Source organism: Cinclus cinclus, chromosome 2 (assembly GCF_963662255.1).
Source record: "Cinclus cinclus chromosome 2, bCinCin1.1, whole genome shotgun sequence".
Lineage (NCBI taxonomy): Eukaryota > Metazoa > Chordata > Aves > Passeriformes > Cinclidae > Cinclus > Cinclus cinclus.
The window spans coordinates 17,599,296-17,626,836 of record NC_085047.1 but is presented as its reverse complement, the minus strand read 5'-3'; the positions used below and the strand labels follow the sequence as shown (position 1 = coordinate 17,626,836).

Here is a 27,541-nt window from a genome sequence, read left to right as displayed (position 1 = left end):
AAAAGTAGGGCATTTTTGTAAATATTCGCTATAAATATATATATACACACACACAAACACAAACTTCCTTCCCACATTTAATCACTGCCTCCAATAAATTGATTGTGGGTCTTAGACAGGATGATCTTTAACATCCTATCAACTATTTCCAAGGCATTTGTAATGCCACATTCAAATTTAGCTTTATTCTTCTGGCTCTTTACCCTCCCCATCTGCTTAAATAAGCAATCAAACTACCTAATATTTTAAATGAGTTTTGGGGTAGTTTTCAAGTGACTACTGAATCCTTACATGAAAAACATGTTCAATATTGAAGATATTCAAGACATTAGAGAAAGACCTACATAAACTACCACATACTGGTTAAATTCTTTACATATAAAGAAAGTTTCAACTAACTACAACATAAGAGGAGGTGCTAGGTTCTAGGTTTATACTGTCTCAGTAACCTCATCTGTTTTTCCACTGTTCCTTAAAAAAAAAGTTTACAGCAAAGAGAAGTAGTGTTAAGTGTTTTTATTAACAGTAAGCTCAACATTCAAGTTCAATGGAACAGTAAAGAATGAGTAAAAAAGAGAAAATATAGTGGAAAAAGCAAAACTGTTTGGAAGGGTAGAAGAATGGAACTCAAAACAAGAGAGCAGGTAGCACCCTTGACATCTTTGTGAGCTGAGACAGATGTATTCCAGCAGTAATTACAGCATTTGATAATCACTCCAGATGTACCTGGCTAAACAGTATAGTTAGGAAAAACAATACAGACTTTTGCTTATATCATGCTATTAAGAGTCTGCTGATTCACATGGTGTGGAAGGATCAGCTCTAAAAATACAAACTCTTTCTTCCTTTTTTCCTACTGCTAGCAAAACATGCCATTGGCATGATCTTGTCTTCCAACACTTAGAGATTTTCCAATGACCTCTTTAAATTATTTCAAAGTAATCTTCATGGAGACAATTTTGCTGTATTGAATAAACAAACTTACCTTCCTTGCCTGTGTGAGCTGCATCAAAGTTGCTGTGTAGAAGTTATATGTAGATTCAGAACAGGACCAAAACCCAATTCCAAGTTGACTTTAAGTTACTTTAGAACAGAAAACAATGAATTATGCAATCTCTCAGTACTGGTGTTATCAAGAAATACTGGGAAATAATTAGATCAACAAATTCAAGAGGAAGATAGGTCATAAAAGATATTTCTTACAGTGCATCCATGTCTGGAAAGGGAAGAAAAAAAGAGCTCCAAGAGAATTCCGAAAAGGACAGCATTTTGTTGCTGTCACGGAAAGAAAGGTAACATCCAAATTATGAAGGATGGTATATGTGTTCAAAAGTTCTTACTGCAGAGAAAACCTTGCTAGAAATGGCTTCTTGTCCTATTGAAGAACAATACTTAAGATAAAAAGATTTTGGTTTTAAGAGCTAAAATAAAACCCTCCCATGTGTCTGGAAATAAAGTAAAGCAAAAAACCCCCAATTTCTTCCTTTTCTGAAGCTCAGAAAGCTAACAAGGGGCAGTGCTGATAAAACAGCCAGTACCTGATCTGACACTGACCACTAACACAATCCCCTTGCCAAGAAAGGCCACAGCAGTGAAAACCTGTGGGACTCTCATACTTAATTCTCGTGGGTTTGCTCATGCAGGTTTACAAACTCCTCCTGAGAATTCACGTAAGTATAATAAAAATGTTGAAGGCAGGTATTTATTCAGAACAGTTTTTTTATTTAGAACATTTATTGCTTCAGGTAGAATTTTATCAAAATACAAAATACAATCACCAAATCTACTAAAAAGTATAACATTTTATTAAACAGTCATCTTTAGTAATTTACTTAGAAACTTTTAACATTAACATTGCATAGAAAACTCAAGTCACAGGCAGACAGCAGTGATATTGGGTCTGTGCTGATACATTCAAAAAGCATGAATAGGAAGAAATTTAGGTAAATGAGCTTGTTCCTTATTATTAACACAAAGAATCACAGCTTATATCAACTTTGGTGATCTACTTAAAAACTATTAACATCAACATGGCATACAGCAGTGACTTTGGTTCTGTACTGATACAGTCAAAAAACATGAATAGGCAGCAATTTAGGTAAAGGAGCTTGTTCCTTTAGCAAATAAAATCAAATCACAGTATTTTATTACAAATACTGCCAAATATAAAATTGCAACTTGGCCATAAATTGAGTAAGAAGTGCCCTGTCAAAAGGGACAAATCCTTCCCCAATGATCTGTATTACAAGGAAGTACAAACCAGAAGTAGTTGTGTATTGCCTACATATAATTATAAATCCTCGATTCTTGGAAGAAGAAACAACACTGAATAAAACCCTGCCTATATAAAACTGTCTTAACTGTATCAGTCCATGAATGCTTCTTGGTGAGCTTTAACCAGAATCATCCAAGGGATTCCTACAATTAGTCTTTCTCATCAGTGTAGCTTAGTTTTCTGTATACCCTAAGGGAAAAACAAAATGCAAAACTTCTGTTTAGATGATCAAGTAAATAACACAAAAATACTATATTTGCTGAAACTCCAATGAACAGAATGAAATTGAAACAATTGTCAAAGCAAGGTATCTGAACATTTTGACTGTGAAAAACAACATGGCTTCTTGTCTGCTTTCCCATGTGCTTTCAGATGGAGAGGAAGCTTTTCATGCTGTGTCATTTTAAGGCCTCAGTAGTGCTACTGCATCAATGTTATGATATAAATAGCTATATCTATTAAACTTCGAGATGCAATCTTGGAATGTATTCACAACTAGCTAAAAGTTAAATACACAAGTGACCACCCTGCATATTACTTAAATTGCGTAGGTTTTCTCTCATATTTTGAGCTAATTTGGTTTACATCTGACAATTAAGTATAGCAATAAAGCTGTAGGACAACATTCATACAGAGCTGAAGAAAAGTTCATTAGTTATGAAGACTTTTCAGAAATCTTTGCCTTTCTCTAGAAGCTGATTAGAAATCTGATTCCAGATAGAAAGGCCATATTCCTTTTCACAACCATTCATTACAATGTACAGCATTTTTCCACATGGCTTCGACATTAAACTTCTGAGCAATCTGAAGCCATTAAAAAGCTTCACTGCTGGGAACGACAGAAAGCTAAAAATACCACACCACAGGCACCAGGAAGCTTTCCAGCTGACAGTCCATTTTGGCTACAAATCAGCAAACATTTCTTTGTGTAATTAAAGAACAAAGAAATAGATTTTTATTCCAGATGACTTGGAAGAACACTCTGAAATCTTGATTTCTCTACTTACATGCATTAAAGAAAGAAATACCTTTTCCTTTAGAACAATAACTAATCTTAGACGAATGGCTATTTTGTTTGGGAAGACAGGATTAACGTAGTAAGGAAAAACAGAAGTAAATCCAGGAACTGAGAACTTGGCTCAGCTAAGTGGGCATACTCAACATCACAGAAATGTCCTTGCATATTCATCAGCTTGTCTCCAATCTTCCATTATATAAAAAATAATCCAAATATAATCTTTATCAATATTGTATGCATTTGCAATACAAGCCTTTAAATTTCAATTCCTTATTTGCTTAAACTGAACATTTTCTTTACATCAGTAAGCTTCTTTTCTTGTTAAATTCTCAATACAAGTAGTTTAAAAATGCTTTCAGCCTTCCTTTGAACTTCTAGTTCAAACATTGTCACAAAACATTGATATCAGCTGTACGATCATCTCAAGCATAGTGAAAATATTTCTTGACAGCGTTTGGGAAGCCAGCATAACTTCTGGTGACAAATTACATTTAGGGCAAAAAAGCATGTAAAAAAACGTTTTGGTAAAAAAAATTGGGATTTTTTTAGAGCACTTTTAATGATTTTTTTAATCCTTAGAATATCAAATGTTTGTAATTAAAAATCCAAGAGATCTGAAGCTTAATATTCCTTTTAAAGTTACGTATTTTCTAAGAAAAACGGACATATTAGGCCAGTATTCGGGGAACTGGAAAGAGTGTCCTGCTTCCAGAGATCTAAATACACTGCCAGTAGTGATAATAGCAGGAGGAGAGGATATCTGATATATTCCAAGCAGAGCCACTACTTGTTTACACTGAGCCAAAACGCAGGTAGTGATGCCCAACTGCACAGACAGCAACCTTTGCAAGTTCTTTTAAATGACAATATGCTGCCCTCCTCTCTGAGAGTACTTGTCAGCTTAAACACACAGTCACAATGAAACAATTCCATAGCATATCTAAAATAATAAATGCCATTATAATGAACACCAAATAAGGATTACAGCAGGTATCCAGTTAGGTCATCTTCCTGTCTTGTGCTCTCCAGCTCTCCTTGCTGGAGTCTGGCTAGTTCTGACCACAGACACTTACCTCTCAGTGTTCAAGTCTGGAGGTGTGATTAGCTTGGGCTCTCCCCACACTCATTTTCATTCTACAAGTACGCATGTCACCTCCATATCTTTACTACAGGTGTAGAGGAGTAAAAATTCACTTTGAAAACTTTTTTAAAGAGGCTATTACTATTACCTTCGGTGACACTTCCTCACATTTCTAAGAGAGCTGCAATCCTCCACTGCCCCATGCCAATCAGGGTGCACACCTGCAGTCCCAGATTCTGGTGATGAGAAACAGCAGATAAGGGCAAGAAAAATGTTGTTTAAGTATTAGCCTATTTAAACACTGGAAATACTTAAATAAGCAAATTTCCTTAAGAAAATACTCTTCATGCAAATTAATAAAGTGTCTGAAACTAACCTTGCAGGGAAGTTCCAGGAATACCAAGAAAACTTCTATTGGAAGAACCATGAGATCCAGAGCCCTGAAAATAAAGCAGCAACATATAACATTCATGAGAAAAACACACTATTTCACAGCTTGCCTCAGAAGAAATGACTGTGAACTCATAAATCGTCTGATTTAAATCAACAAATTTAATGATTCCTGTGAAACCCTACAAAGATGAATTTGTTTACTTCACCTTGTCTATCTAAAATATTAATATCATCATTTCAGGACAACACCATAACTGAGTCACTATTTGAGACCATTTTAACCACTGACCTTGTTGATTAAAACGGAATCAAATTTTTCATTTAGAAACATTTCAATTTTAATAAGTATTCAGTGCTTCCTCATATTAGCCAGGACACCTGATATCCCCAAGCCTCCAGAGCCGTAAAACATCCCTACTGACCAAAAAGCACCACAAGTAAGCTATCACTAGTTCCAACATCTTGCAGCTCTAATCCATTCTTAAGCCCTTCTCCAAATACCTAAAGGTGCACATTTTTTTCCCCCAAGGTCCTTTAAATACCTGACTATGACAGTTGCAATCTGCAAAAAAGTGGGGGTTGCTGCAGTAGTACTTGCTCAAAAAAGGCATGCCAGCTGTCTGAAGATCACCCTTTATGCTGGGGGAAAGCTCTTGACATTGCCTTGAAGAAAAACAATGTTCTGGTGTAAGTTTCAGTCGCTTTACTGGTGAGCAAAGACAGTTAGGAAAACTTTCTGCTCTTTTAACTTGGGAAATTGCAGAATAAATTCGGAAAGGAGAATTAACAAGAGCATTTACAGTTTCAGGCACCTGTATTTCTTCACATTTCCTGAAATTTGAAGCTGTCTGAAACCCAAAAAATTTTGGAACAGACTCCCTACACAGTTTCTCATACATCCTGTCAAACTCCATATCACACTGTTTCGTGGATGGCCCAAAATCACTTGAATTACTCTTCACTAATCTTCCTTTTTCTTCTAGGTTCTGTGAGTTTATAAGAGGTCTTGTCAATGTCAAAGACTTCTGGAATTCTTCAGAACACACTTTATAGTAGAGTTCCTCAAACGCATCATCATATTTGTTTGGCATCTTTTTAGGACTCTGCTTCATAAACCAGGAGGAAAATGAGCCTTTGTGCTGGAAAGAAGTTTGTCTTTCAGGATATATGAATGCAGTATTTGATGATCTTGCAGGAGAACAATTTGTGGTAGGTATAGCATTGTTACTATCGCTATGGGAACTGCAAACAGATGAACAGAACTCTGAGGAACCAACACAAAAGTCAGCTTTCTCAGTCTCTCTCTCTTTTACAAGATGAGGCACTCTTGAACCTGAACTGGCAGTAGATGTTATAAAACTGGGTTCTGAGAAACGTTTGTAAGGTAATTTTTCACTTTCTGTGTATTCTGAATTCTTTGGTGAGGCAGTGGTCTCTAATTCATCTTCAATTATAAATGTCTCTCCCATTCTATCCATAATATCAGGAGAAGCAGTGTGTTTGCAGACTTCTTGGTCCTTTCCAGATGCCAAATGTTCTAAACTTGAGTTAGAGTGGACCATTTTGATATCATTTGTATCAGTATAAGCAGAAGGCACCAGACCAGATGAATTACTAATGAGGCTGTTATCACAAAAGAATTCTCTGCTCTCATTTCCAGAAGTTGGACTCTGGCTGTCTTCACTTCTACAGCTACATGGGCTGTGAAATGCTCCCTTTAGTTTAGTGGGTCTGAACCCTCTCATTTTGTCTAGAGTGACACTGAGCTTTGATCTTCTAGAAGGCCACCTCTTGGACCTTAAGTGTCCAAACATGTATTTTAACACTTTCCTCTCAGAGTGCTTTGCCATGAGCTTTGTAAATATCTCTACCATTGCTGGATACAAGTCTGCAAGAGTCATATTGCTCCAGGAGCATTCCTCATCTGCAGACCGGTATTCTCCATCCTCTTCACAAGAAGTCAAGCTCAGTTCTGGACAAGCTTGATGCCTGGGAAAGGCTACTGTATTTGATGAAATGGGAGCACCAGAACGGTGTAAGCATAGGTATTTGGATAGAGAACATTTATTTGACAACTCTAGCTTCCTTCTGCGAACAACAGCTTGATTGCCTGCTCAGAAAAAAACAAACAAAAAAAGAGTCAAAAAACAAAAACAAGACGGAAAAAAATTCAAAACTCTTAAGACGCTACCAGTAATACACTGTATGACTTAAAAACAACTGCACCTGATCCAGACAGCCTTACTGTGATAGCATACTTCATTAAGTGCTAAGCTTAATCATGAATTAAACATCCATTAGGGCCAAGCTAAATGGACGATTAACAGGCAATCAATTAGGGAAGAAATGAATACAATTCCTAACCATATGAATTTCAAATATTACTGAGGAAAAAAATTAAATGTATCGGACAAAACCCACTATTAAAAGCAGCATAATATAAGGACACTCATTGCAGAGAAAGACTTCTCTGACCTTTGTGACTACTGGTCAGAAGAAACAACCTTATCCAAAAGGTTTTGTTATTTCTTTTTTCTCCCATTTTCCTTGAAAGCTTTATACTCGAGAAGTAAAAGAGCAGCATTGGCTTTAATAAACCATAACGAAAATAATGCCTTTTTGAATAGTTAAGCCTAAAATACTTATACTAAACCTATTAGACTTGCACCAAGTCAGAAAAGCATTTAAAGAAAGTTTACTAGGAAGGTCCCACTTAGACTACCAGTTACCAGCAGACCCAAAGCCATGGTATTAAATTCCTTGAATTTAAAATACGCAGCAATAAAACACTGCTCTCAGTAAGCTAAATAGTGCTGAATTTTTTACCCAAGCTGAATTTACGCACAAAAGTAAATTATTTCCTGTATGTCAAATACATTTTGCCATAAGCATAATCATGCCTAAATTCCCTTTGAAATCCAGCCTATTCCACTTTTCAGCTGGACAAATAATGCCTGTGCGTTTACAAGACAGGAAGTATTTTTTTCTAATGAATTTTAATAAAAGCACATTTTCTACCTAATATATTTGACCAAGAGAGAAAAGACTTAACCGTACCAAACAGTTCTTGCCCTGGGGAAGTTGAACGATGACCTGCTGACGAACGTGGAGGCGTTATCTGAAAAGAAAGAAAAAAACAACTAATGTGCTGAGCTTTTTGCATGTTAAAAATTACATCAAAACCTTACTTGGGACTCCTTCTCCTCTTGCTGCTCAGGGTCATGTACAGTTATGGTCTATAGGGGCTCAGCCAAGTAAAGACAAAATGGAAGACATCTAGTCTAAGATTTCAGAAAGAAGTTTTAGGAGTGACTAATTTAATCTCGGAAAACTATTGATCATTTTGTTCTAAATTACACATTCTGTATCATGTATTAATCCTTTTTGCAAATATAAGATAATTTATCCATGGACATATCCACACACACACACACACCCCCCTGAAGAATCTGGACATCTCAGGCAGCTCCAGCAGAAAAGAGAAGCTGTGCCCTCTATCCCAACACTTCACCTCTGATCTTCCTCACCCACCAAATCAAAACAAAGCTAAGTCTTTTTTTCTCTATGAGGCTCAGATTTAGACTTCGAGTTTGGAAAACTTACAACTCAGAGATCAACCTGCACATCAAGGTTCAAAGAACAAAGTAAAACAAGCAACAATGCATTTGTAAATCACGGGCTCTGTTTCTTATGTATCATAGCTGTCAAAACCCCAAGAGCCTGTAATTTTTACACAGGCATCAAGCAGACAAACAATGGAGAGCCACAGAGAAGTTGTGTTAGAATTCATTGTGCTACCCACTTAAAGAGCTCTTCTTTGATTCTAACTAGCTAATAACTTAGAAGAGGAGAGAGAGGTTACCGTTATCCATTTGGGCATTTCTCTCTCACCAGCTCGTACTATCAAATCCAGTGGAACTCTTTCCGTCTTTTGGATTTGTCCATCATCTGTATTCTGATTGTTAAAGGGAAAGAAAATAACTAAAACACCGAGAAATTATTGGCACAGACAGCTCCAAACAGATTTTTCAGACTTCCTGCAAACCAGCACTCTTTAAATGAGCATATGACACCAGCATAAACTTAGTGTTAATGTATATGTTTTACGGAAAAAAACAAAAAACAACCCAAAACGAAAAATCACCCTGCAAACCCCAAGAAGGAATAACATGCAAAGGTATATATATATAATAAAAAGGAATAATTATGTTGTTGATTCAGGAAAGAGCACACACAGCCTTAAAGAACCCCTGATAAGAACAAACAAATCTACTAAATAAAGAAAAAAAGAAAAAAAAAGAGAAAAAAGGAAGAGAGTCAAAGCTCTGATAACTGCAGCTGCAAATCTTCACATGTATTCTTCACATGCCATGAGAACTCATATACAAATTAAGGTCTATGCTGCAACGACCCCCTACGTAAAATCTAAGAGAGTTTTGTAAGAAAAGGCAATTCACAAGTGAAAGTGTCACTTTCTGAAGCGACTGTACGAGCTGTTGTCAGAGAGAGGACACTAGAACCATGCAGAACAAGTAAGGGAAGTAAATCCCTATTCTGGTAATGGTGTTTGAGCAAGCAGAACACAGGATTAAAATGGCTGCACACACAAAGCGTGTGTCATATTTTTCTTCCAAAGTGTAAATACTCTGGGTAGTCCTGGCCATAGTCCAGTTTGGGGAGCAACAGCAGAAGATTCCAGTCTGCTTTTCTTACAGCAGCCATCACCACACATTTACCATTTGCTTTACATCATGTCACCTATTTATGCTGGGCTCTCAGGTGAATGACCATACCTTTTATAGGCATTTTCACATTATGATCCATCTGGTTACTCTTCTTCTTTACCTAGGAAAGCCCTTCTCAGGGCTGCCTGTTGATGCAGCACACTGTATGGCTTTCCCTGCCCTACTGGTATTACCAAGGCAATAACAACACTTGTCATTGCTCTTTGTGACACTAGTTACTGAACCCTCCATTGGCTAAAAATGTGCATTAAGATGCAGACTATATCAAGTTCTCTGCTGACTGTATCACCTCATCAGGCGTGTGTAAACTACTCAGATAGTTAATAGTTTCTATTGGACACAAAATCATTAGCTTGACATATTAGACATCCAAAATTTTTACCTGGAGCTGAATGTCCTTAAATCTTCTTCTTACTGAGACTGCATCATCTTTTTCTCCAACTGCAATTGGAAGGTAAAATATTAAACAGAAAATAGTTGAATATAAAACAGAAATATTTTTAAACACTCTCCATGCATGTTATTGTCTGCACTGTTTTCATTTGGGGAAATACTTTTTTACACTATACATTTTAGCTGTATTACATTTCCATTTCAATTCCAACCGCGAAACATTGTTTGTGGGCTCATGAATGACTTGAGTGCAGCAACAAGGGGTAAAGAACACGTCTTAGCAATCACTTAAGATTAGATTATTCAACATTTTATCTATTTTGTATCATTCATATATTTTAAGCATATATTAAGCATTTCAGGGAATAAAATAGTTTCAAAGCTCTTTCTTTTCTTGCTCTCTGAGATTCATTATTCATTAATGCCTAATTTCCACTACATTCCTAATTATCCCAACAAAGATAGCAAGGACTTTCTGTCACACTTCCTCTTAGTAGCCTCCTTTTCTCAAGACCACCTTGGAACTCACTAACGGAGAAATCAGGCACACTTCAGAATAGGAAAAACCAAGTCTGAAGCTTTTAACTCAGTTTTTAGGTATTCTAAAGGTATTTTTGTGAATCAAACACAACAAAATATTTTTTTGAGATGTGGCCTGGTCTTCCAATTCATCATTAGCTAAAACCAGTCAGACGTGAGCACAAAGCATGGGACTGCATTTTAAACCCTGATTTCGGGATTTCCATGGACTCACAAGAGGGAAGGAAAAAGGAGAATAACCCTGGGAACTGAGTCAGAAAAAAATCTTGGTCATGATGCCTACCCCATGACCGCCTCATCATAGCATTCTTAAATTACTCTTTCTGCCACAGAGTCTTCTTCTCCCAGTAGAACTGGGCACAAACCTGTCAGAATGCTTCCTAAACGTTCATCAAGATGAACAGACGAGACTGCTACAGAAATGGGTAGCACTTGAGATAACAGAACAATTCCTGTGTCCAGAAACTGTTGACTTCATCATGCCAGTTCTAAATTACTAGAAAAGAGCTTGTATCAAAGAATGAATTGATTTGTGGAATATTCTTTCATGAGGGGATCCTCAAAAAATGCATTTCAGTCTATCTTCAATGTACTGGCAATGATACTTGCAAATCACAGGAACTTCAGTGATAAGCAAAGGGCCATAGCACAGAATGGAAAAACAAAAGTATTTTCTCCAGGGAATCTCAAAGTGCTTTTAAAGGCCAAAAGGGAAATTCACTAACTCCTTTGCACCTCAAAGGAAAAAGAGACAGAAAAAAAAAAACCCTTCACCTTTCACTCCACAAAATATGATCTATACTACAGAAAGCTGTTTCATAGGAGATGCATCCCAACAGGACTATTACTGAAGTTAGAACTTATTTATCCCTCTTGTCAAATCAATTCATTTTTCTGTGACAGTATCCTGCTAGATACAAGTAATTGTTCTTGTATAAGTATACTCTGCCATACTACTTCCTGTGATAGCAAAGAGGGTAATCCCAATAACTTTCCCCATTAGGGACAGATTACTGCTTGCAAGGTCCAGGTGAGAGCTGTTCCACTTGACTTGTACCTGCTGTAGACAGGCTTTGAATTCTTTCAACACAAAAATAGCCTATAATACCTGCAAGGAACTCTGCCCTCACTGAGAAGTGAACAGTATTCTGTATGAATACTGAAACTTGAAAACACCTGCCATAACTAAAAATTTAACCAAAACAACTCAAGATAGCTTTTCTCCTTAAGTTAGTATGCCATATTGGTAACTTTTTATATATTAAAAAAAAAAACCACCAAAACCAAACCAAGGAAAAAAAAGCCCCGAAAAAACTCACCGTAACAGCCAAAAGACCACACATGGCAAACACCAGGGTGAAGACAATTTTTTACGTGATGAATCCAATCCCATATCCCTAAGAATCTAATGTCTTACAGTAGCTGGAGGCAGCTGGAACTCAAGGAGGTTTCTACAAATCCTCTCCAGCCTCTCTGCAGACCATTCATAAGAGGAGAAGTGGATAATCACATTATGGTATGCTGCTAGGAAAATACCGGAGTCTGAAGCACTTCACTCGTTAATCCCACAAGTGCAAAATACAAAGGACACTTACAAGCAGAACTAAAAAATATTGCCTGCAGTGAGCTAAACACCACAGAATTTTCTAACAATGCATATTTGCTCCTGAGGCTGCGCAAAAAAAAAGCCGGATTTACGTACACGAGTTATTTATTTTCTCTTTTTCAAATACATTTTGCCATAAGCAAAATCATGCCTAAATTCCCTTTGAAATCCAGCCTATTCCACTTTTCAGCTGGACAAATAATGCCTGTGCGTTTACAAGACAGGAAGTATTTTTTTCTAATGAATTTTAATAAAAGCACATTTTCTACCTAATATATTTGACCAAGAGAGAAAAGACTTAACCGTACCAAACAGTTCTTGCCCTGGGGAAGTTGAACGATGACCTGCTGACGAACGTGGAGGCGTTATCTGAAAAGAAAGAAAAAAACAACTAATGTGCTGAGCTTTTTGCATGTTAAAAATTACATCAAAACCTTACTTGGGACTCCTTCTCCTCTTGCTGCTCAGGGTCATGTACAGTTATGGTCTATAGGGGCTCAGCCAAGTAAAGACAAAATGGAAGACATCTAGTCTAAGACTTCAGAAAGAAGTTTTAGGAGTGACTAATTTAATCTCGGAAAACTATTGATCATTTTGTTCTAAATTACACATTCTGTATCATGTATTAATCCTTTTTGCAAATATAAGATAATTTATCCATGGACATATCCACACACACACACACACCCCCCTGAAGAATCTGGACATCTCAGGCAGCTCCAGCAGAAAAGAGAAGCTGTGCCCTCTATCCCAACACTTCACCTCTGATCTTCCTCACCCACCAAATCAAAACAAAGCTAAGTCTTTTTTTCTCTATGAGGCTCAGATTTAGACTTCGAGTTTGGAAAACTTACAACTCAGAGATCAACCTGCACATCAAGGTTCAAAGAACAAAGTAAAACAAGCAACAATGCATTTGTAAATCACGGGCTCTGTTTCTTATGTATCATAGCTGTCAAAACCCCAAGAGCCTGTAATTTTTACACAGGCATCAAGCAGACAAACAATGGAGAGCCACAGAGAAGTTGTGTTAGAATTCATTGTGCTACCCACTTAAAGAGCTCTTCTTTGATTCTAACTAGCTAATAACTTAGAAGAGGAGAGAGAGGTTACCGTTATCCATTTGGGCATTTCTCTCTCACCAGCTCGTACTATCAAATCCAGTGGAACTCCTTCTGTCTTTTGGATTTGTCCATCATCTGTATTCTGATTGTTAAAGGGAAAGAAAATTACTAAAACACCGAGAAATTATTGGCACAGACAGCTCCAAACAGATTTTTCAGACTTCCTGCAAACCAGTAATCTTTAAATGAGCATATGACACCAGCATAAACTTAGTGTTAATGTATATGTTTTACGGAAAAAAACAAAAAACAACCCAAAACGAAAAATCACCCTGCAAACCCCAAGAAGGAATAACATGCAAAGGTATATATATATAATAAAAAGGAATAATTATGTTGTTGATTCAGGAAAGAGCACACACAGCCTTAAAGAACCCCTGATAAGAACAAACAAATCTACTAAATAAAGAAAAAAAGAAAAAAAAAGAGAAAAAAGGAAGAGAGTCAAAGCTCTGATAACTGCAGCTGCAAATCTTCACATGTATTCTTCACATGCCATGAGAACTCATATACAAATTAAGGTCTATGCTGCAACGACCCCCTACGTAAAATCTAAGAGAGTTTTGTAAGAAAAGGCAATTCACAAGTGAAAGTGTCACTTTCTGAAGCGACTGTACGAGCTGTTGTCAGAGAGAGGACACTAGAACCATGCAGAACAAGTAAGGGAAGTAAATCCCTATTCTGGTAATGGTGTTTGAGCAAGCAGAACACAGGATTAAAATGGCTGCACACACAAAGCGTGTGTCATATTTTTCTTCCAAAGTGTAAATACTCTGGGTAGTCCTGGCCATAGTCCAGTTTGGGGAGCAACAGCAGAAGATTCCAGTCTGCTTTTCTTACAGCAGCCATCACCACACATTTACCATTTGCTTTACATCATGTCACCTATTTATGCTGGGCTCTCAGGTGAATGACCATACCTTTTATAGGCATTTTCACATTATGATCCATCTGGTTACTCTTCTTCTTTACCTAGGAAAGCCCTTCTCAGGGCTGCCTGTTGATGCAGCACACTGTATGGCTTTCTCTGCCCTACTGGTATTACCAAGGCAATAACAACACTTGTCATTGCTCTTTGTGACACTAGTTACTGAACCCTCCATTGGCTAAAAACGTGCATTAAGATGCAGACTATATCAAGTTCTCTGCTGACTGTATCACCTCATCAGGTGTGTGTAAACTACTCAGATAGTTAATAGTTTCTATTGGACACAAAATCATTAGCTTGACATATTAGACATCCAAAGTTTTTACCTGGAGGTGAATGTCCTCAAATATTTTTCTTACTGAGACTGTATCAATAGTTTCTCCAACTGCAATTGGAAGGTAAATATTACATTAAATATAGTTGAATTCAAAATAGAAATATTTTTAAGCACACACTGTACAAGTTATTGAATGTACTGTTTTCATTCTAGGAAATACTTTTTCACAGTATAAATTTCAGGTGTATTACATTTTCATTTCAATTCTAATTTAAAAGCCTGGTTTTTGGGTTCATGAATAACATGAGTGCAGCAATGAAGGTTAAAGAAAAGTTGTTTGCTATCACTGAAGATTTATATTAAACATTTCAGAGAGTAAAATATTTTTAAAGCTGTTTCTCTCCCTTCTCTTTGTAAACCACTCATAAGAGGAAGAAAAGTGGATAATCACTGTCTTGTATGCTCCTCTGAAAATACCAGAGTCTGAAGCACTTCATTCATTTATCTAACTAGTGGAAAAGACAAAGGACTCTTATAGAAGCCAAGCTACAGCTGGCTCCGAAGTATTTTTCCTATGTTTCAATGAGGAGGCTAGGAAAAAAGTAATGCTCTCTAAATTGCCAGAATATTTTATCATTCAAATATTTATTTGAATTTTTCCTCTGAAATAATAGTAGGAAACACTTCCCTCAACAGACAAGTAATTATCAGCCTTAGAAGCAGGTAGGTATATGAACAAGCTAATTTATTACCTGAATAGTTAAACCCTACGGTAATCATACTTTACTGCAACTGCTCTTTCATCCATTAACTGCTAGCTACTGCCCAGCCATAGCTTAATTTATGAAAAATAGAAGTTTTTATTTGCTCAAGAATCAAAACTGTTGAGCAATACCAGTTTTAAATATCAAAAACCCCTGTCAAAGACTATTACCACTAATTAACACAATCAATTATTTGGGAATACAAGGGAAAAGCCTCCCCATAATACTTCACCAGACTGATGCCACGACCTTTACAAACACTACCAAAGTATTGTTGCAATTGACTGCAAGCCTGTTTAGCACTCCCCTAATAATTAATGCATCTATTTTAACTACTAATAAAACTTCTACTGACACCTAGGCCAAGATTTTTATTCCACTCCTTTCTTTTATTAAGGAAGGACAGTTGAACACATTCCACAATGATCTTCCAAAGTATTAGGGGATCAGGACTAAAACTTCAAAGAGGAATATTATTATTGATTTTTTAGGACTACCCATACCTCAGACTCTTGCTTTTCCTTTTCTCTACCTTCTGAAAGTGTACAGAACATATACAGAAACTAATTTTACTATAGTAGAAAGTGATGACAAAGTTATTTGGATTTTTCTCAGCAAGTTAAACGGGTAGATAAGTAGTAAATTAAAAAACACACCTGTATCAGATGTATCCACACCAGAGTTCTCAGAAGATTCCTTAAAAGAGCATGAAAGGAATTTTAATACCTGGTACCTTAAGCTATATTAATTAAACTGTAAAATGTTCTGCTTTCACTACTTGCTCAATGTTTTTGAAGGGTGGTCGTAGTGAAACAAACACAATTGTATTCCAAAATTCTCTCAAAATCACACCATCTTTATTAACAAATCTACACACAAATTTACTGTGAGTCAAAAGAAGCTATTCTAGATTACACAGATTTTACAAATAATTTTATTAGTTAGACCCACATATTGTCTAACTAAAAAGGCACTTGATGGTTAAAAGCCTATATCCAACTGCTCTCTCTTCACCTTCAAATAAACCTAATAATTCAGTTTAAATCCACAACTGATAGCATGATACAGGGCCACCTGCTCATAAATAATTTATTAGCTTTTGACTACATAAATATATTTCCTCTAGGAGACTCTCATAGGATGGTTGGGGCTAGAAGGGACCTTAAAGATTGTCTAGTACCAACCCCTCTGTGATGGCCAGATTACTCAAAGTGTAACATAGCCTGATGTGGAACACTTGATAAACACAGACCAATATGGTGCCCATACCTGCTGTACTGTTGAGTGTTCATCTTCAAAATCACTGCTCTGTTGTTTTGATTTTTCTTAGCATGAATGGGAAGGAAAAAAAGATGTATTATTTCTAGTGTATCTTGCCCCTCTTGTTATTTTTGTTTTAAATTCCTTTTATTTTTCCCTCTATTTATGTCTTATCACAGTGGCTTTAGTAATTGGTTTCTTTTTCTGACTCACTCTGGCCAATCACATCACTATGAAACACAACCCAAAGTATGCCAGCACAATTTTTATCACTGTTGAACAGTGCAGGAAACCTGTTCTGTGTGCTTTATGTTCAAGGTACCTGTGCCTATCTTCTAGCATGGTTTGTGCTATTTTTACAGTGGAGTGTGATACCCTTGGTTGCCTCAAGCAGCTTTCAAAATTGTCTCTTCAGCATTTGATTATTCCAAAACAAGTCCACCACTTTCAACTTCTTTGCAAGAAATTGAACAAATTTTACTTTCAGCTCTAGCCCAAATTTGTCAGACACTTTTCTCTGGTTCTCGACCTCACCTGGTATAATCAAGAGAGTTAATTAAGGGTATGCCTTCTTCTGTTATGTACTTAAATAAAGTACACAGGACAAATCCTGTAAAAAACTCCCCCATGTTTCCCTCAAGTTTGGACACACACCACTGATAATTGCTCTAAACACAGTTTTCCAACCAGTGGCTATACAACCACTCTCATGAAATTCATGAAGCATGCAAGTCAAAGGATCTGGCTTAAGGTTGCAACCTCTGAAAATTAATCTTCATTGTTCTGCAAAACACTACTGTAGTACTTCCTTTACAATATATTTTTTAGAAGCTGAATAGTACATTTTCCAAACATATCTGGATTAGGTACACAGGAAATTAGAAAAACACAGTAGTTTCCAGTTGGAATCCATTACTGAGCAAGGTCTATGAAACACCACAGAGAATATTTTGTTTCAAAAGAATTTTCAAGGAAAGAAACCGTTTTAAGTGGCTAATAAATTACAGAAATATCACTTCTCTCGGAGGCTGAAATTTAACATACCTGGTCCTCCCTTATTGAGAGATGCCATATGTATGTATATATGTATATATGTGTATATATATATATATATGGATAAAAGCCCACCACTCAAAGGATTGTAATTGATAGGTATTTGGTTAAATATTTACACTTAACAGCACAAGACTTTATGTATCTTAATTGAAAACACTTAGGTCTACATAAGAGTAAACAAGTAAGTAAAATTAATACATTAGTTTTAATATTACGTAGTCAGAAGTATCTTTTTTCTTTTTTGGGTTGAGGGTTTTAGGTTGGCTGGGGCTTTTTTTCTGTTTTTAAGGCTAACAGCAACCACAACCAGACAGCTCAAATGTTTACTCATTGTCTTTGTGTTTCAAAAAAAGTCAGAGCAAGATATGGTTTTCTTAACTTGAATAAACTAGACAAGATTCTGGTTTTTTAAGAGAATATGTAAATATACATGTATAAATACAAATCTATGCAGGCTTGCTTTTTATAAGGAAAGCTGTTCACACAACTTTAATAGTTAGTTAGATATTTCTTAATTAGGATAACTTAAAATTAAATTAAAGAATACTTTTCTCAAATTACATTAGAGGTTGCAAAAATACATATTACCCATTTTTCTGCTTCTGTTATCTGTAATACAGTACACTAAATTTAAAATAAGATCAAGACTTTGTAGTATTGAAGAACTCCAAGTAAACTCCCTTTTTAAGAGCTTCTTAGACATTCTGAGATCTTGAATTAGATCAGAAAAGATTAGCAAAGTATTTCTTCTAAAATATGTCAAATACTATATCTTTGAAAAAAAACTTACTTTCTTCCCAAGTTTTACCACAGACTATAGCCAAATTCTTGTACTACTTGGCCCCACCAGTTAAATGGAGCAAGATGTCAAGGCCTGGACCATCTGAAACTCTTTTTACCAGACTTTTATTTCCCTGCTCTACATTTAAATTTCTTTGGCTGATTCAAAGCCTATACCTGACCACTTTATGGACCCATTTTTTGGTAGTTTTGTGGAGGAAGAGAGGAGCTAGGCAGTGCTTTTTCCATTGGTGTTCCAAATAAAAGTTTCTCAGATGAATGTCATAAAATAACACCAAAAAAATCCCACTTCAAAACTCTGAAAGAATAGAGCCCAACATACCTTCACTGTACTACACTGGAAAATTCCCTCCCCCCCATCATTTACCCCAGCAGAAGTACATATTTTATTGGAACATACAGCTCCTTTTCAGAAAAATGTTCAGATGTCACAACCCCCACTAAATAGTATCATATTTACACTTTGGTGCATAGACTTGTTTTGATTTCTATCCTAGAACTTGATTTCTAATGAGGTAATTGTATGCTATTTTTTCCTGGCGGCATCCTGATTCATTGAGTATACTGAATGACCTGCTAGATTTTTGGTAGCCTATTATGCAACTTCATGAGATTCTTTTAGTACATATTTTTTAATGTGCCCACTTATCTAGTAATTTTCAAAAAGCTAACAACATTCATATTTCTCCACTACATGCACATAAGTCAGAGATGGAATTTTTAAGATACAATGATTATCTGACAAAAACAACAAAAAACTCTTGGATTAATTCGTAAGGGATGCTTATTTTAATCAACTTGTTATGATTAAACTGTAATGTATTTACTCATCTTAAACATTTCAAATTACACTTCTGAATCCTTATGGATGTAAGTACTGCTAATTTATTAAGATGGTTTCTCACACAAAACCCAGTGAGTATCCTATATCTTCTTTTAAGACAAGACTCTTTGGATAAGATAATTTAAAACAGGTTTTTTTTAAAAAACTTACCTCTATTCTTTTGACTTCGCCTATTATACTGTAACAAAAATAAAGAAAAAGTAGTCAGAATAATATAAGAATAGCAAAATAATTTTAACGAATGCCTTTATTTACTTTAGTATAGCCCACAGCTACATAACCATATGACTTCCTCAGGTTTTCCATGGCCTGACCAGAAAAGTCACAAGTATCTAGTAAAACTCAACTGATCATTCACTTTCCCCCTTACTTTTGCTGCTAAGATCACTGCAGGAACATCCCTTGGCCCACGTAAGAGGTTAAGACAGAGAATTTCCCTTACAGTCTTTAATGGATTTAGTTGGGAAACCTGTGCAGCAATGCTGAGTAGGCTGTGCATGAGGACTGGAAAGGGAACCACAAATACAGCCTCTTTTTCGTCTCCATTACATCCACTCTTGTTCCCTCAGATTGAATTTCATTCCTCATGCCTCACTCTGTGGGGTTCAGAATGGCTTCTGTGTTAACTACCAAGGCATACCATACAGGCCATGTGTTTACCTGACACACTGCAAAGATCCTTTCATTACTTTGGCAATATCTCAGAGGGAAAAAAAATGAAAGAAACTAATGATAAAATCAGGAAGCCCTGTGGAACTGTTGAGCTAATTACATGAACCAAGAGAAATTGATTCAATACAGTAACTTCACTGAAAACATTCTGATCAGTCCCAAAAACACACAGTCCCAGCAGACAGCAATTAAAATTAAAAATGAGAAATTATCGTTTACAAGTGGTGCTAACCACTAATAAATGGTCATCTATTTTAGTCTAAAGCATCTGAAAATCTTAAACTACCCTAAAACCTTATGTTAAAGCAGATGCTGACATCGTTAATATCACCAAAAATATTATACAGCATGGTAAGATTAGAATATAATCCTACTTATCTACACATACATAAAATATATTGCTACATTTTGGCTGCATGGTAGGACTGTATTATTAAATACCTTAAATATTTCCTTCTTCCATTTTTTAATATCCTTCCTTGACACTTGTCCCCATCGTTTTGGCCCTAGAAAAATCAAAAAGAGACAATATTAACACATCTTTTCTTATAACACCATCACTCTAACAAATATGTAGCAAGAACATGTTATATAATAAATAATAATATAAATAATAAAAAATAATGAAGTATTATCAAAAATGAACAGTCTCCCCTACATTTGCTGAAATAAAAATTTAGAGGAAAACAAACCAGTAGAACATGGTAATTCAAGTTAATTGAGAAGTCAGGCAAGGCAAAAAAACCCCAAAACAATCACATGCTGAGTCTAACAAGACTGAGCTAAAATCCAAAGAGCATTACAGCCCCATATGCTACCTAGAGGGGAAAAAAGGGCAAATGCTTTTAGTTTTTAGATGCTAGTTGATTAATGCAGACTACGTGGTGTTTGAGGTTAGCTAAAGCCGTAATTAAGGCTCTGCAGGACAGAGATCATATTCATTCACATTCAATAGAGGTCACTAACCCAAAAGCATGACCAAACCTTTACAAATCCAAAGTTGACCATTTCAGTACTCTATGAATGTTTCCTCCCTCTCCCAATGGATAATGTGTATGAAATGTAAGCCTGTAAAAACCTTTGGTGCACAGCTGGTACTTCCTGGGTCCATCTAGTAAGTGACAAGAACCGATAATGGCAATTTATGTATGTGGCAGTTTTAACAGGGCTCGATTTTTGATGAAGAGGGGAAAAAGCCAGTCACAGAAGCGATTTTCTGCGAAGAGCTGCTAAAAACTTCTTGGCTGGCTGGCTCTGAGAACAGCCATTCTGCTAAGCCAATTAAAGAAGCCGGTAATACCTCTGTGACAATGTTAAGAAGCAAAAAAAACAGACGGGACAAGCTCTCTTTCCCCACGGTCTCGGAGGAGCGGTGAGGGGGCCGGCCGGTCCCTTTCCCGGTGGAGCCCACGCTGCCGAGGCCGGGAGCGGGCCCCGAGCCGCCGGCCGCTGCTGTCCCGGCATGGCTCTCAGTCGGCTTTGTTCGCCTGGGCGCTGTCAGCCAGACACGCTGCGGACAGAAGGGCAAGGGCGGCCGCAGCTTTTCCTTTTCGGCGGCCTCATGGAGCAAAGGCCCGAAATGGAGCCGGAGGGACAACGCGATCAGCTGAGAGAGACACAAGGAGCCCGGACGGGATCCACCTCTCAACACTGCGGAACTCTGGACAAGCTTTTCAGCTGGGAGAACGTGAGAGCAGGCGAACCTACAGACTCTCCCGAAGGAAAAAGGAAAGGTGAAGACACATGAAGAAAACAACTCGGTGACAGTAAAGTCGGTGCAAAGGAGGGAGGGGCAGAAAAAGGTGCTTTGGGCCTCTGAGGTGAAATTCTTCTACCAGCTGTGTGAAGACTGTAAAACTACAAATTATTTCCCTGTAATTACTGAAGTGCATAGAAGGATGGAGAATTCACCTGCACTCACGCTAGAATGTGTGAATGCTGAGCTTTGCTCTGGTTGAGAGCCTTGGAGAGAAGGAGAGGGAGAGCCCCTTCTTCCAGAGGCAGAGGGCCCTTGCTTTTATAGTAGAACAGCTCATCCTGTGAAATAATGGCCCAGGGAGAAAAGCAGTCGTGAGAAAACTGCTCTGCCTGTTGACAGACCCACCTTGAATTCATGTTTTGGGTAAGACTGTGACATGTAAAAATTAAAACCACGTTTAAAAAGTTCAGAGAAAACACTCTCCTGTAGAAAGGACCCCTTTTCATGGCAAAAGACTCCTCTCCCTAAGTGAGCTGAAGAAAAATTTAAATGACACAATAACCAAAACCCGCATGTTTTTGTCTCCCTATGCTGTTGTTAAGAAAAAAAAGGGCGAGAGAAGTGTTCTAAAGGTTTTAGTTGTCATTATCATCTTTTCAGTTCAGTTAATAAATTTTCCTTCATACCTTTTGAAGTGTTTTTTTCCTAACACTTATCTCACCCCATGAGTTTTTAAATTGTTCTTCCCCCTCCTCTGCTCAACTATAGCAGAGAATAATTTTTCTCATAGGTGCACTGTCATTTAGCCAGCGTCACCCCCTGACAAGGTATCATAATCCTCACTCCAGTGATAATAAAACCTGCCAGAAGCATTTAATTTCCCAGAAAAGCCACCAAGAGTCTAAGTCACAAGTCCCACTAAAAACCCTGAGCAAAATATTTTAAAACAATAGCTTTTTATTTCTTGATAAGTTTTCATAAGCATTATTGCTCTATAATAGAGCAATCATTACAATGAAAAACCAGGTAGATATTGTCACGGGCCCACAGGGTTTAGATTTGTGCTAATCACATGGGAACATTCAGTGAAAAGTTAAGGACAGTCTACCTACTCCACCCTGATGTTTGGCATAGCAGAAAATTATCAGAGCAGTATTCAGAATACTAAGTGAAGATGAAAACACACAATCCATTCATGCATATCAACTCCTGTTAATGTCTCCATTCCTTTGCTTCCTCAGTCTTCTCCATTTTGATTCTTACAAGTCATCCAAATATTACCCATTTTTTCCCTGAACTTTGATAGTAACTATTGTCTTGTCTAAAATGGGAGTATGTAATAAACTAAAAGTGCACATAGGAGTAAACTCTTAGTATTGCACCAAAGTCTACATATGACATGTCATACCTTAGTGAACAAAGTTCAGTTCTGTCACACTTAAAATTATTCTGTAGCTGCCAATACTTGCATGCTCTATTAAGTCTAAAAGTACAGAACATAAACTTGTAGGTTTAAGGAGTTCTTACCCTCAGGTGTATCATAAGTGAGTGTGTCCAGGGAAACAACAAAGTCATCTTCAAAAGGATGATTATACTAATTTTTTTAAAAAAGAAAGCATTAACTATTAGAACAAACGATCAAAGCAATACCTTTAATATCCATTTGATGTACCGCTTTTCGAACAACTTTTAGTTATCCTAAACATGAAGTTATCGGTATGTTGTTTTATTGGCTAAAGCGAGAAATCGGCAATCTGGAAATATTAACTCCAGAAAGAGGCGTATTTTAAGCATGTGTGCAAGCCATTCAACCTCCAGGTGTAAACCAGCCAGTGCCAAAACAGGGCTCCAGAGAGTTTGCAAAAGCACCCAAGTCACTCTCGTACAGTTTCACCCAAACTTCCACTGTAGAAACTAAAAGCAGCCCCCACCCAAGACTGACAGCTCACAGCATGTAAAAATACCCAATGTGCCACTAGCCGAGAAAAACCTTCGAGAGCCAGATTTAGTCTGGTGACAGCACAAAACACCGCCCGAACAGCAAAGCTCACATCCCGGAACAAACGCGCTCGTCTGTACACGGAGGAGAGCCGTTCCTAAACCTTAAACACAAAATGGCTCTCGAGGGAGAAAGATTCACGGAGGGAGTATCCCGCTTGCTGCAGATACATGGAAAACGTCCCGTCCAACGCAAGCTAATCGGGGTTAAGGACACTATCGAACCAGCTCGCACTTGTGACGGAGTGGCGTATCCAACACGGTCACTCCCAGGCACCCGTTTCGTAGCTGTATTCCTGCTGTATTTGTGCCTCTTCCAGCCCGCTCCTGCCAAGGCACAGGAGCGCGCGGCTCTCAGTTCCCGCTTCCCCGCCCGCCTCAGGACAGCGCCCGGAACCCGCGGCCACCCTGGTCGCACATCTCACCAGTTCCAGGATGCGGTTCATGGAGGCCATGAAGCGGGCATTGCTGCGCCCCAGCCCCGCCTGCACCTCCTCATCCCGCTCCATGGCAGAGGGCCGCTCCCACGGCCGAGCGTGCCCCGCTCACCGCAGCGCGCCCGGCCGCTGCCGCCCCGATTAAACCGCGCGCCTCTGCCTCGATTCAAACCGCGCGCCTCCGCCTCGCTCGCCGCCTCCGATTGGCTCTTGCTCAGATCAGTCCTGGGGCTGCAGCCAGTCCATGCGCGCGGTGGGCGGGTTTGGATTCTGATTGGCTGCTGGCGCTGCTGAGCGTCCAATCACCCCGCCTCCAAGTCCTGGCTTTCAGAGCCAAGCCACGCGCGGCGCGAGGTTACTGTTCCGACTGGCAACAGCGGCCGGCAGCGGACTCCCATTGGCTGCGGGTACGGCGGCTGCGGCCGGCTCCCATTGGCTGCGGCGCACGGCGCTGCCTGGGCACAAGGCCCGTGTCGTCCCGGCCCGACGCGCCGCCGCTGGCGAAGGTGGTGACTCGGGGCGCTCTGCGGCCTGCGCAGCTCCTGGCAGAGATTTACAGTGTTGTGTCTCTGCCGGATCCGGCACAGACGGCCAGAGGAGGCGGGGCTGGGGAATCTGACGTTCTGTGGCCGGCAGTCACAGCCTCCCCGGTCACTCTCCTAAGGCTTCAGGCTGGACGCCTCTGCGGAGGAGTGGAACTGGCAAAACCGAAGCGTGACCTGCCCACTGGCACTGGTGTTTTGGATACCATTCCGTTCCTTCCCAAAATTCATCAAGTAACCATTGTTCTTTTACAGATAAAGTTGTTTTTTTTTAAAAAAAAAAAAAAAAGCAAAATAACATCAGCACATCAAATTCGCTGGAACTTACTATTACAAAAACATTTGCCATTTTGGCAAGGTAAAGACAGATGCATTTTTTTGTAATCCCTTATTGTTTAAAGTTGATTAGTGTTTGCTCATTATTCGGTTGTATTAATTTTTCTTTTAATGGTAGGACTCAAGAAGAATATATTGTTTCATTAACACTTCAGCATTCCTACTGTTAGAAAATGGCCGAAAATACTCTTAAGAGACACAGCTTGGCTATTTATTTATGAAAACACTGAAGGCAAGGAGCCCAAGATAAGCTTAGACCCCACTCGGTAAACCAGAAGGGCCAAACCACCACAAACACTGTGCCTGCAGCACAGAGCACCTCTCAGGACACCCAAATTCCCTCGATGGACCGCACTGCAGCGCAGCCGGGGGTCCTTATAGTCCGCAATCAGTCCGGATTGGTGCGTTTTTCATTCCCCTCTGTGATTGGCTCCTTCTTCGCCTCCCGATTGGTACATAATACGGTTCATTCTGGGCCAATCATTTTCGAATCCTTCGCCCCCATTGGTCAGCGCGTGGTCCAATCATGACGCAGTCCGTTGTCGTCACCTTATGACATAATTAGTCCAGACAGTTCTTTCCTTCTCTGTCCATCAGGCACCAACTCGGCAACACCCACAACTTGTCAACACCCACAGCTTGTCAACACCCACAGCTTGTCAATCATGACCTCCCTGCCCCCAGTTACCCACAACAATTGAATAACAATTTGTCACTTCAACAATTGATTAACTCTTTACATTACTTATTAATAACAGCACAATTAATTAACGTATTGCAATTCTCAACAAACTGAAACTCCACCCTCGAACTTTCTCTTATTTATGGTGATATTTTCACAGCTGGCAAGTTCTACGCTAAGGCCTTACCCTGTTTCTGGCCGGTCTTACCCTTTTTCTGGTTCTTCATCATGGCCTTACCATTTTTCAGGGTATGATTTTTCTGCCACCACTGCATGAAATACTGTACTCAGTGGTTAAATCACATGTGTGTGCTGAGGAAGCCAGCTAGAAGAGTACTGAAGTGTTGATTTCACCTTGCAGGAAGAGAAAGGTTGAGTGTGGTAATTTCAAGGTGACACAACCGGTTGCAATCCTACATTTTTGACTGTATTTGCACCAGGATGACTACAGGACAAACCATCTTAAAAAACCCAGATTCTCACTGAGAAATACCTAATTCTATGTTCTTTATTCTCTCGATACACACCTAGGAGTAGATTCGCAGAAGCTCTCAATGCTTTCTCTTTACATTCACTTTGATGGAAGCCATGCTTTGAATATATCAAAGCTTATATAAACTTCCAAAGATTTAAAAATAGGGGGGAAAAAGTGTAACTACCCTGAATAAATTAGATTCTCTGTATTACAGATTGACAAAACTGATGGGCACTCAGTGGTTTGAAGGAAGTCCCTATAATCTTTCCTTTTCTATCAGTAAAATATACTAATTTCACTCCCTTGAACAGGTGAAATATAATTTCTGTGACACTTTCAACATGGTCAAATATTGGGATAGTTTGGAGCAGTAGTAGGGATGTTATTAGTAGACAAGTAAATCTATACATGCTCAGGGCAAGCTTTACATGATGTGCAGAGAACGAGACCTGGAGCCTCACATTTAGAGGAGGATAAAAGGAAATAACAGGTAACAAACTATTCAACACTTCCAGCTTTCAAAGTGGTAATCATATGGTAAAAAAATGCATTAAGTTGCTTGTGGGGAAAAAAGAAGCATCATAATATCTCTGGTTTTTCACCAGTGAGTTTAGGGTCATCATGACCCATGTGATGGTTTACTGTGGTCCGCTTGCAGTGCTTTGATAACTTAAGACTGAAATACAGTACACACACAGGATGAGATTAATTACTTTCCTCTGACATTTCCTATTTTAGGACTCACTCACTGTCAGGGATTTTGGGTGTGAGACGTAAGGGTAGTCTCCCCAGCCAACCTTTAAAGGTTCCCTGATATTAGGGTAAGGGTGGCAAAAAAAGGAATTGGTCCACAACAAAGCTCTGGAAATAAACACTTTAACAACTATAAAAGAAAACGCAGGATGAAGCCAAAAACATGTACATACACTATGAGAGTCAAAGGTTGAAGACAAGGGTGAGAGAAAATTTAGGGTATATATATGGCATGGTGAGAAGTGGGTCCAGGGTTAGAATCCAATGTGTAAAGGGAAAAGTGGTGCAAAGGAGGAGCAATGTAGGGTAGGAGCCAACAGGGTAGGATGGGGTGGAACAATGCAATAAACATGAACTAATGGGGGTACAAAGATGCAAGAACTTTCTAGACCTGGGAGGAGAAAAAGGATGACATAAATGGGCTTAAGGGTAACCAATAGCAAACAAGAGTTATAAAACATTATTATAAGCAGTTAAAAACTTTTAATAACCTTTTTCCTTGGGACTACTGTGAACTTAAACAAATGCCTCCCAAGGCTTGGGGTTGAGGGGCAACTCTTCAGTGAGAATATTGGTCTGGCCTGGGATGTCGGTGGGGAGCCGACTCCCACAACTCACTTTACAGCCTTAATGTCTGTTAATTTCTTAGTATGTAATTTTCTACCAAAAATAATAGAAGTAGGTCCTGACTTATTTTATATTTGAGGTAATCACCAGCCTAGGAAAACAAGGGTTTCAGTTTTATCTGGAAGTTACTTTTGTCTGTTTTGAATTCATTGTACACCTCAGTAGAGTGACAGGAGCACTCAAGTGCAAAAAAATTTTTCTACCATACAAGAAAA

The 27,541-nt window shown here is 38.4% G+C and overlaps 1 protein-coding gene across 2 annotated transcripts; it reads right to left on the bottom strand.

Moving 5' to 3' along the window:
- Positions 1 to 1,720: 1,720 nt before the first annotated feature.
- LOC134055630 (uncharacterized) lies at positions 1,721 to 23,980 on the bottom strand. 2 transcript variants are annotated; one of them, XM_062512046.1, is made up of 15 exons: positions 23,900 to 23,980; positions 23,004 to 23,070; positions 20,219 to 20,283; positions 19,256 to 19,283; positions 16,414 to 16,469; positions 15,801 to 15,840; positions 14,430 to 14,488; positions 13,165 to 13,257; positions 12,360 to 12,420; positions 9,895 to 9,953; positions 8,630 to 8,722; positions 7,825 to 7,885; positions 5,580 to 6,877; positions 5,310 to 5,430; positions 4,751 to 4,814 (listed from the first exon to the last, which is right to left on the bottom strand). In XM_062512046.1, exons 1-14 carry the CDS (start codon positions 23,927 to 23,929, stop codon positions 5,395 to 5,397), a joined length of 2,046 nt encoding a protein of 681 aa, XP_062368030.1. In that variant the 5' UTR covers positions 23,930 to 23,980; the 3' UTR covers positions 4,751 to 4,814; positions 5,310 to 5,394. The 2 variants fall into 2 exon arrangements, with proteins under 2 accessions (XP_062368023.1, XP_062368030.1); XM_062512039.1 differs by lacking the exons at positions 14,430 to 14,488; positions 15,801 to 15,840; positions 16,414 to 16,469; ... (2 more) ...; positions 23,004 to 23,070; positions 23,900 to 23,980 and adding exons at positions 1,721 to 2,464; positions 4,523 to 4,610 and having other exon boundaries at positions 5,310 to 6,877; positions 13,165 to 13,746.
- Positions 23,981 to 27,541: the final 3,561 nt, after the last annotated feature.

What these genes read in the sequence shown, in the direction of transcription:
- LOC134055630 (XM_062512039.1), bottom strand. An exon ending in CCCAGGGCAAGAACTGTTTG is followed by an intron (nt 9,954 to 12,359) that starts GTACGGTTAAGT and finishes TTCCAATTGCAG; the next exon opens with TTGGAGAAAAAGATGATGCA. An exon ending in ATTGCAACTGTCATAGTCAG is followed by an intron (nt 4,815 to 5,309) that starts GTATTTAAAGGA and finishes CTTTATTTTCAG; the next exon opens with GGCTCTGGATCTCATGGTTC.